The following is a 10740-nucleotide window of genomic DNA, read 5'->3' as shown; positions in this document are numbered from 1 at the left end:
GGGGGGGGGGGGGGGACGGGACGCCACATAGCCAGAGAGCCCCAATTTGGATTCTGAAGTTTGGCCACTGGGGCGTCGCTCCAGCCCGTGCGCCCCAAGCCAATGTCTGAAGTTTTGGGTCTGGTGCCCCGCGCCACTCAAAGTGCCATGGACATTAGGTCTTCTACCCTTTCCTACTTCTTTTCGTTCGAATTCCTTTGAAACGTACCTATGTTAATTAGTTGAAATTTACACTCTAAGGTACGTCTAAGCAACATGAAATCATCCATAACATGAAATCATGATCCTTGAGTCCATAATTCAATTCAAGGAAAGTCAAGAGTCAAATCAAGAGAAGTTCATAGAGTCTTCCAAAAGTTTTTTATAAACGTTTTAACTTTGTTTGAAGACTTGAGTTTTGAGTTGACTGAAGAGTAAAGAGTAAAGATTGAAGTTCATTTTTTCAAAAGTGTATATCGGGACTAGGTGTTCCCAAAGAGCAAATGTTTTCACATATAAACAAGAAATGAAACAATGATTTCCAAGAGAGCCTTTGAGCTAGTTTTTGAGTAATTATCTCAAACCACAGAAAGATTTTTTGTTTTTAACATATGAGCTGAGTATTTTGGGAGTATTATTGAGCACCGATGTGGGGACGAGTTCAAAACAACTCAATGTCTCTATAAACTATGTAGTCAACGTGATAAGAAAAGGGTCATACTTTTTAAATGATTTCATAGTGCTTTTTAGCATAGACTAGTGAATCCACTTAGTTGAGGATATATATATCCCGACAAGTTATAAGACAATTCTAGGAGCTTGGATGAGACACTGCATCATCACATAACTCATATTGATGGTTATCACTTAGAGAAACTCCACAAAATTAAATTACTTTATGACATATGTATAATGAGTTTTACTAATTGTTTTAAATGCTTTATATAAAATGCAACTTTATTGTTGTTTATTTCAGCATTGAGTTGATTACCCATGAGTTGTGTAAAGTTGAGGTTAGTGTTTCTTTCAAATTCCAGTTCAAGCTTATGTATTGTTTAAAATTCCCCTTGCATGCTTGTAAATGCAATGTAATGATGTCAATTGGCCTGAATTATTTTATGATGGAGATACAAGTAATCAAAATCAACATCCAGTGCCTCGTTGACCTAATTGAGCACCTAGAGTCAGTTGGTGAGCTTCCTTGCTTTCTGGATAATTCCCCCTTTATTGCTTGTTTAGTTCAGTTATTAGGATGATTAGGAATTTTGTCCCGACATCCCTCATTATTTTTAGAGGCTTCATAGACAAATAATTATAGTCACTAGTCTTTCAATTTCAATTGTTAATATTAAGACTTGGTTTGCTACTCTAGAACATCCTAAGTTATTTTTGAGACAGTTGATTTAAATACATTTGATTTCTTTATTAATGCGTAAATTCTTCCACCAAGAGTCTAGTCAGATCAAGGGTTCGCATGGGGCCGTCAATGATTCTCGAGTTCCAGTCCCGTCCCGGGTGTATGCTCGAACGTGACAGAGTACACACATTGTGTTGGGGAATGACTCACTGTAAAAGACTTCAGAACTTTGGATATTATAGGTGTTTTAAGATTGAGTAGGTTAAATATGTTCTTACTAGGATGAAATAGATGCTTGTCTCCAGAGCCTTGTGTGATAAAAAAAAAAGTACCACTAAAAACTTAAAGGTAATTTTTATAGAATGGTAGTTAGATCGTCATTGTTGCATAGGTTAGATTGGTGGCTAGTCAAAAACTCACTCGCTCAAAAGATACATGTTGCAGAGATGAAGATGTTGAGAAAGATGTGTGATTATACTAAGAGTGACAAGATTAGGAATGAGGTTATCCGGGATAAGGTGAGAGTGAATTTTATGGCTGACAAACTCAGCAAAGCGAGATTGAGATGGTTTAAGTATATGCAAAGAAGATGTATTGATGCTTCAATGAAGAGGTGTGAAAGGTTGGTTGTAAAGGGTACGCAAAGGGGTAGAAGTAGATAGTAAAAATATTGGGAAGGGGTGATTAGACATGACATAACACAACTTCACATTGTCGAGGACATGACTCTAGATAACAAGGAGTGGAGTTCGCGTATTAGTATATAATGTTAGCAGAGGTAAAGTGTTATCTTGCCTTGCACAAGTGTAGGCTTGTTAGTGTCGACCATAGTACTAGTCGTACCTTGATAGTTCTTGTGATAGATTTTTTTATTGTATCCATTTCAATTATCATACTAGTTTGTGTTGCTATTGTCTTTTACTTGTAGACTTAACACTATTTTTCTTGTTGATTGCCATGCTTTGGGCATTACTTTATTTTTATTATACTTGCTTTCGGTCCATTTGAGCAGATGATCTTTTAGAAACATCTTGAAAATAACCTCTCCATAACACGAGATAGTGATAAATTTTATATACACTCTATTCTCCCCGGACTCATTTAAGTGAATTTTTATTGAATTTATGTTGTTGCTGTAGTAATTTAATTTTAGGTATTCCAATGTATGTAAAATTCCAAAAAATGCACAAATACAACGTTTCCCATAAATAATAAAAATCAATAGTTTTTCCTCTCTTTCAATATATATATATATATATATATATATATATATATATATATAAGAATTAAAATTGAAAATATTATTTATACATTTTTTTAAAAAAAAATTGAGAACCTTGTAAACACATATCCAACAAAAAATTGTTATGATTATAAAAAATAGAAGTTAATTTTATAGTAATAAAGTTCTCAATATTATTTTTTTTTTCAAATAAATTTTAAAATTAAATATTGATAACATTTCACTAATAAAAATAAGATATACATAACAGACATTGACACACATGAACACACACAATGAAATGCAAAGGTAGAAACTTAATAAACATGATATTAAAAATAACCATTGTAAGAAATAAAGTTGTATTAATGAACTTAAGTTAACTTCAGTAATAAGATAATATAAAATTATAGGCGAAAACAGAAACAAAAATAAAATAACAATGTATTTGGTGTTAGTTTCAAATAAGACATATATTACTCTATTTGTACCATTTACCTGGCACACTTTCCCTATTTTATTCCAAAGAGCATGATGCCATTTTAATTTTGGAATTATAAGATCTTATCACTCATATTTTATTTTAATTCTTGAATAGTTTTCATAGCAAATATTCAATATCCATGTAAGAAAAAGAAAACGAAACAACACAAATTTAACTCACATCAATTCGTGAATAATTTTCCAGCTAAATTTAAATGGGAAGAATGCCTAATATATCTCTCAATTTTTCGATTTAAAGTTAATATACCACTTATTATAAACATGACTCACGTATATTCTTAGTATTACTCAAATGACTCAGATAACCCTTTTGATCTAAGGAATTGAATACATTAATTATTTTTTAAAATAATAATAATAATAGTAGTTTCTGAATTTATTATTTTGATAGTCAAATTTTTTTTATTCATTTTCTCACAAAATTTATCATAGATGCCCCAATTATTTGTTTACGTATACAAAAAATAATCTACAATATAGCCGCAAAATATTTTGTTTTGATTAATTTAGTTTTCTTTTCTCTATTTTCACCTTTTTCTTTTTATTTCTCATATTTTTACACTAACAAATGAAAGAAATAATTAAATAAGAATAAAAAGCTCAAATAATAATAAACAAATAGGTCTATATGAGAGACATTTAAAACTCACATTCACTGTTGAATAAAAAAAATCAAAAGAAAAATCACATGTAAGAAAGATCGAATATATTCTGAACTTTGCTTGAAAAATCATCATTCATATATAATCGTACATGGAATTATAAAAATAATAAGAATAGATAAATTTAAAATTGTAATTTTTACTTCCATTAGATGAAAAGGTATGTATAAGCTACTTTTGTAATGGTAAAATATGTATGAGGTATTTTTGTAGCGATATGAATATATGTAATCTATTTTTATAACGATACAAATATTTTACCCTTTTCCCAGGTTAAAATAACTTACTTTGATGCACGTGCAAGTGCTTTCTACAAAAGAGTTTAGTCATATTAATCTTTGAAGACTAAATTGTTGCTGTTATGGGTGTCAAAAATGAGTCCAACTATAGGTAACTCACTCAGAATTTCAAGGGTTGCGCTCGATCAAAAGATAATTTGACTTGCGTTCAATCTCAACTCTTTCAAGCCTTAACCCATTTTAAGAGAATTCTCAATTGAGCCCAATTTAATCTTTAATATCAACCCGTTTTAAGGCTCTTTATTTGCATTGATGTAATATATACTTCTATATTGGTATGAATTACTATCTATTTTATATCTTTTAGAATTTATCTATCTATTTGCAATTTTTTTTTAAAAAAAATTTCTTGAGTAGAAATTAAAATTATGGTTATAAAACTTAAATAACAATATTCTAATATTATTGAGATTAAGCGAATTAAATTGGACGGATCAAGATCCAACCCATTTTAAAGCATATGAGCCCAACCCATTTGAGCCCAAAGTAAACTTGAATGAGTAAGGATCCAACCCAATTTCTATGTCCACTCATTTTAATATCTTCACACATCTCTCTCATTTGACAATCCTAAAATGTACCTTCAGAGAGAAAGGAATGCCAATTAATTAAGTTAATATAATGGTAAAATAGTTTTGGGCCTCTTAAAGAACATAGTTTCACAAGTGTAAAACAACACTTTTGCACTATAAGAAGGTAATCATTTAGCATAACAGGGTAGGGTGGGGTAGGGGCACAAATAAATTCAAAAAATGATATTATTCTTGTTTGAGCTATAGGTCTTATCCTAAACAATCTCTCTACATAACATGTCTTATCGGAAACGGCTTGTCTACATATCACATCTGAGGTAGGTCTAATCGGAAATTAACAACACTTTGTACTACCCTCCGGACCCCACAGTGCGGACTACACCGGATATGTTGGTGTTTCATGTTTGAATTATTCTTGTTAGAAGAAAAGGTAGTATTATATTAACTAAAAGAGGATGAAAATCTGTACTTCCATCTCACTATCCAGTGAAGAAGACCAAATGCTATTATTCTTTCTACTAAGATCAATATGAACAAATATTAATAAGCTGAAATCAGACACCAAAACATATATTATTCAAACATCTTACTGGTCATTTACTTGCCTTTCACATCATTTTGGGAAGACTCTAACAATGAGCAAATTCTGATGACGTGGACTTGGAAATTCTTCGATGTCAAAATTAGCTGATTCTTGTTGTTCTTCCAGGAATATAATTCTCATCCCAACCTCCTTGATACTGAAACGCGTTTTAGCTTGTCCCACACTGGCTGAAACCTCTATAACATCACCGGGTTGCAATGAGTTTCCGATATCCCAATAACTTAACCACATCATCCGCTCTTGATCACCTTCAGGAATACCTATGAACAAAGGATCTTGCTTCCAATTCATTGTTCGCGACAAGTTAGAGATTGAAATGCATGGTAAAAATCCCTCACATACAATTTCCTTACTCTCTGAACATGTATACACAAAGCAAAAACTTAAGCCACGAATTTGATGATTAACCGGCACCATAAATGATGAATGAAAAGGCTCACTTAACTTTGTGTTAAACCAACTTGGCATGTGTTCACTCAATAAAAATGTGGAGAAGATGCTGTTGCAGTAAAATCCCTGAGACGATAAAATTAAGCAGTTGCAGTATATTAGCATATTTATTATATATGCTTCAGTCAGTCTACATACATAGAAACAAATACAAGTACTATACCTGAGCTGGAAGCCTTTTAGGTGGGAGACACCGTATGTTTGTGATATCATTTTGGACGAATTTCGGAAGTACCATTGGGTTGGAATACAATGTCTCAATGTCGAATCTTAATCTAAAAGCAACATTTCTAATCATTTCCAAGTTCGACAGACTCAAATATCTGAGAATTTCTTCATTTACATTTTCAAGAGGTTCTAACTTGAAATAAGGATCCATCTCAATCAGATTAGCACAATTTATGTAAAGTACGCCACATGAACTAGGTAGGCCACATACTTTCTCCAAGGATATACAATCATTTGCATCCACAGTGTCGACACCATTTGGCAATTGACTGATTGATTTTAGCCTTGTACACGCAGTTAGTGACAGTTTTTCAAGTTTGCTAAGATGTATAATGCTCTCTGGGGGATAGGAAATTGGATTTCCGCTCAAATTCAAGTCTTTCAGAGCATTGAGCTTGCTTAAATCAACATGGAGAAATGCATTATCACCTAAATTGCATTCCGAAAGTCCCAAAGTAACTAGAGAGGCTGGAAAACTGATTGAGGAAATTCTCCGACATACTTTGTCCTTCCACAGCCACAACCACAGGACAGGATTCCATGGTCTTACATGCTTGCTAGTTTCTATTTGATTCATTCCAATTCCATCAGCAATCTTGGCTGGCAAATCCATGGCCGCATATTCAAGATTACAGCAACCAGAAACATCAAGAGTCTCCAGTAATTTTAACATGCAAATACTTTCTGGAATCCTCCTCAACTTTGTACAACCATTAAGATTTAACAGAGTGAGTCCCTCTAGATATCCGATAGAGTCATCTACCTCTGTTAGATTTATACAGCGTTCAAGGATTAATTGTTCAAGATTCGGAAGTTCGGAAAAATCAGGTGTTCTTTCAAGCTGATAAGAGTGGCTGAGATTGAGAAACTTTAGACATCTGATTAACTATGAACAGAACAAAGAAATGAAAAGACATGTTAAACGGACAATTTATGACTTCAAAAACTAACGATGCTGGAATAGATAATGACAAGGTGATTGGATAAAGTACCTTTGGTCCTTTCCAAAGCTGTTTCAAGCTGCTGTATTGTAGGTCTAATGCAATGAGGTTTTCCAATGGCATGTCACTTGGTAGGGATTCTAACCAGAGGCTATGCCATGACAACCATCTTAACTTCTTGGGAAATTTCTTGTAACATCCACAAAGTTGTACATTGCTAAGCAATAAAAATTTTAGCTTCTGCATTTTTATAAATGCGTCAGTTACCAAATCTTCATTTGGAACTCCCAAGTTGTCCATGGTATGACTTGAGAAAATGGACATCCAGCTTCGTTCCGGTTGAGAATTATGCAGAAATTCTCTAGATGTTATCCTGATTTTTTCGTGATCCTTAAGCATATTTCCGTCAAGAATGATGCCTTCAATTGTTTCTGTACCCTGATAGAAAATGAAAAGACATCTAAGAAAAAAATATACACACGGTTTAAAGAACGGAAAAAAAGAACCCCAGTGTATATGATTCTTACAGTTTTGTTTTTCAATACATAAAAAGATTCTCCATGACGCCACAGTCTACTACGCCTCCCTGGCTCCTCAAGTGACTCCTGGCGAACAATTTCTCTTCCCATATCTTGAATCAATTCATGCATGACGAGATGACCATTTGGTACTGACAAGAGATCCTTATCGATAAGGTTCTGAATTCCCACTACAGTGAAGAATTCACATTTATCTAGTATTTTGACAGCAAAATCTTTATCCTTCCCGAGAAAGAAACAGGCTATATGAAGGAATAAACTCCTATCATCATTATCTTCTAGAGATTCATAACTGATTTTGAGAAGTTCAATAATCCGATTATTAGGAACAACTTTCAACTTATTTATTGTACTTTGCCATACATCCAGATTTTTTCCTGCCAGGGAAGAACCCAAAACTCTTAGTGCAAGTGGATTTCCTCCACACCGTTTCACGACTTCATTTGAACAATCAAGAAAACCTTCTATAGGATGTGGTTTTCCAAATGTATGCCAACTGAAGAGCTCTAAGGATTCATCTCTGTCAAGTGTCTCAACTCTATAAACCTTGTCAACTAGGTGAGGATTTAGAATACGCTTCTGTCGGGTTGTTATGACTATTTTACTTCCCGGGTAAAACAAACTTTTCATCCCCAAAACTGCATTAACTTGATTAGAGTCATCGACATCATCAAGAACAAGTAGGACTTTTTTTCCACTTACAGCATCTGAAATCTTTACAATTCCTTCATCAACACACGATACTCTTTCATTGTCCTTCTTCAGAATTTCAGAAAGTATTTGCTTCTGCAACTTAACTAAGCCATTAGGTTGCTTGGAAGCTTCTCGAATGTTAAGCACACAACTACTGCCTTCAAAAACATAAAAGTTAGACATGTAGATGAATTTGGCCAGTGTAGTCTTCCCTATGCCACCCATCCCGCAAACAACCAATAGGCCTACATCACTTGACCCATCTCGCATCCATGAGTTAATATGCCTAGTCCGGCGTTCTATGCCAATTAGGTGAGGTGCAACGTACAAACCTGACCGACTTATTCTATTTGTAACCACATTAACAATCTTTCGAATAAATTTTGACTCATGCCTGCAAATTTCAATGACAAGCAACAAGAAAAGTGAGATATAACCGAATTGAGTGTAAAATACTTTAGGCCATGAATGATGGATGACTCAGCTTTTGGTTGCAAGCAATACTCAGTTCCTTTCTTCTCTAACGTTAAGATTTTAGATGAAGTGGTTCACATAGTTCGATATGGTATCAAAGCACATATAGATCATCCTCGATCGTTCAACTCTCACCCCAACCATCAACGAAAATGTAGCTGCAGGTCTTGGGTGCTTTGAAACCCGCATTAAATTAATAAATTGTCTCGTATTTAATAATTCAAACTATTAGACGAAATAGTCACATGTTGGTGCATGTTGCAAACCTAACATAACTAACAAAGGTTTCCTCTATTGAGTCGGATCAAGGATTTTAACTTTATGGGTTCGGATTTACTGTGTCCGAATCCTAATTTTTTTTGGTTTTACAACACATATATAAAGTCTGAGCCAAAACTACTATGGGCTCATTCACATTATTAAAACAAAATTTAACTTAGCTCCTTCGCCACAGGTTTCGAGTTTGAGCCTTGAGAATCCAGATTGGTCGGACCACAAGGTTTCGAATACTAAACAAAATTGAGGAAGAAGAAGAGAGAAGTTTACCCATCAGCTTGATTCTGCAATACCATTCCCCCAAAGTCAGCAATTTCAGCAAGTGCCTGTCTCCATCTTTCTACACTTTCCGTTCCACTGCTTTGTTCATGTAAACCTAATGCTTCACCAATTTTCCCCTTGTGCTTCCTAATATCAGAAGGATCCACATCATAAAACACAGGTAAAATTGATCGATCTAATTTCTCTTTACACTTTAAAATCACATTAAGCTGCTCAAGACACGATTGACACAAAGCATATCCTTCCGTCAGTATAATCACCGATACCTTCCAATTTCTATCGATGCCCTGTTTGAAGGTTTGTATTCCAGCTTGAATTAAAGCAGTATAAAGGTGATCAGTGAAAGCTGTAGCAGTGTCTTCTGCTCTGTAACTCAACAATACAGATGAAGATGATGGATTCTCCATTTACATGTAAAAAAGTTCGATTCAATTAGAAATTATGCCCATTTCACAGAGAGACACCGGCAGATGGAGATCGGAGTCAATTAGTGTCAACAACAGAGGTCCACTGAAAATGATTTTTATATTTTTGGATGATTAGTTATAACGTCATTAGTATGATTATTGTGCCAACACCTGGCTTTTTAAAACGTTTAAAATTACTCGTATAGTAGGTAATAAATTAATAATAATGTGGTATGTTCTATTTTAAGTGTATCTCAAGTTTTTGAAGTTAAATAAGTGGCAAAATAAAAGTTGAAAAAAGTTATCGTAAGTTTTCTTTTTCTGAAATTTGAGTTAAATGTCTTGGAGTTTTCTCTCGATCAATAAAGAGTTATGTTATTAGATTTGTGAAATAGTAATTAATTTTAATTAAAGATGGCTAGATATAAAAAGAGAATCAAGATTTGAAAAATAAATTTTTTATTTCTTTTCAACATCAACGAGGATGTCAATTTTTTTCAAACATCAACGAAACTTTATATTTTATTAAAAAATACGCATTTAGTTTGAATATCAAAATATATAATTTAATTTTTAATAAAATTAACAAGACCATGCTATGATTTAAGAAACAACGTTACAAAGAAAATTCAAAAAAAATATTTGATTAAATGAGCTTCAACAAGTATGAAACGTGGACCCTACAATCATTTTTTATTATATTAGTTATAAATATTATTTTACTTTTTGTTATTTTAGTTTAGGTTTAAAGTTTAACTTTTTAAAACTTATTTCTTTGAGTAGGGAGATAATTAACTTATTTTTATTTTTTACTTTCCTTGTGTAATATCTCGCAATTTGAAATAACTAGGAAGAAGTTAATAATTGAAAATAGTCATTTCTGGAAAGAATGAAAATATTGATATTTTGTTAAGTTAGAATAAGTTGAGTTTGATCAACTTCAAACGTCCATAACTCTTAGCTCAGGATGAATTATACGTATTTCTAGATATGGTTGGAAAGCTTTTGGAATAAATTTTCCAACGCCGCCAAGTTTGTGCGATTCTGAGTACGTATAAGTAAGTTATGCCCTTTGGAAGTTGTGCTGTTAATATAAGAAAAGTTTGAAAATCGGATTTTAGAAGGATAGTTTGGTCTTATTCTTACCCTTTTATTTTAATTTGTTTTTGGTAATTAGTTAAGGGTGTAAACTGAACTTAGTCATTTTACGCTTTGAAAAATAGAGTTAGGATTTTTGGATAAAGAACACAAGAGAAAGGAGAAGAGGAAAAACAAGAGTAGCCAAGAACG

General features: G+C 33.1%; 1 protein-coding gene across 2 annotated transcripts; it reads right to left on the bottom strand.

Moving 5' to 3' along the window:
- Positions 1–4952: 4952 nt before the first annotated feature.
- Positions 4953–9594, bottom strand: LOC107002959 (TMV resistance protein N-like). Of its 2 annotated transcripts, XM_015201180.2 has the most exons (6): positions 9310–9450; positions 9032–9169; positions 7307–8405; positions 6831–7217; positions 5774–6724; positions 4953–5676 (listed from the first exon to the last, which is right to left on the bottom strand). In XM_015201180.2, exons 2-6 carry the CDS (start codon positions 9055–9057, stop codon positions 5170–5172), a joined length of 2970 nt encoding a protein of 989 aa, XP_015056666.1. In that variant the 5' UTR covers positions 9058–9169; positions 9310–9450; the 3' UTR covers positions 4953–5169. The 2 variants fall into 2 exon arrangements, with proteins under 2 accessions (XP_015056666.1, XP_015056665.1); XM_015201179.2 differs by having other exon boundaries at positions 9032–9594.
- Positions 9595–10740: the final 1146 nt, after the last annotated feature.

Source organism: Solanum pennellii, chromosome 11, assembly GCF_001406875.1.
Source record: "Solanum pennellii chromosome 11, SPENNV200".
Taxonomy (NCBI): domain Eukaryota; kingdom Viridiplantae; phylum Streptophyta; class Magnoliopsida; order Solanales; family Solanaceae; genus Solanum; species Solanum pennellii.
Note: the sequence above shows the minus strand (reverse complement) of the source record. Positions and strands in the feature narration are given on the sequence as shown.

Coding starts and splice junctions, on each gene's coding strand:
- LOC107002959 (XM_015201179.2), bottom strand. CDS start 9,450: ATGGAGAATCCATCATCTTCATCTGTATTGTTGAGTTACAGAGCAGAA. Junction 8,406..9,031: donor TTGCAGAATCAAGCTGATGG/GTAAACTTCTCT, acceptor TGAAATTTGCAG/GCATGAGTCAAAATTTATTC. Junction 5,677..5,773: donor CTAAAAGGCTTCCAGCTCAG/GTATAGTACTTG, acceptor TTATCGTCTCAG/GGATTTTACTGCAACAGCAT.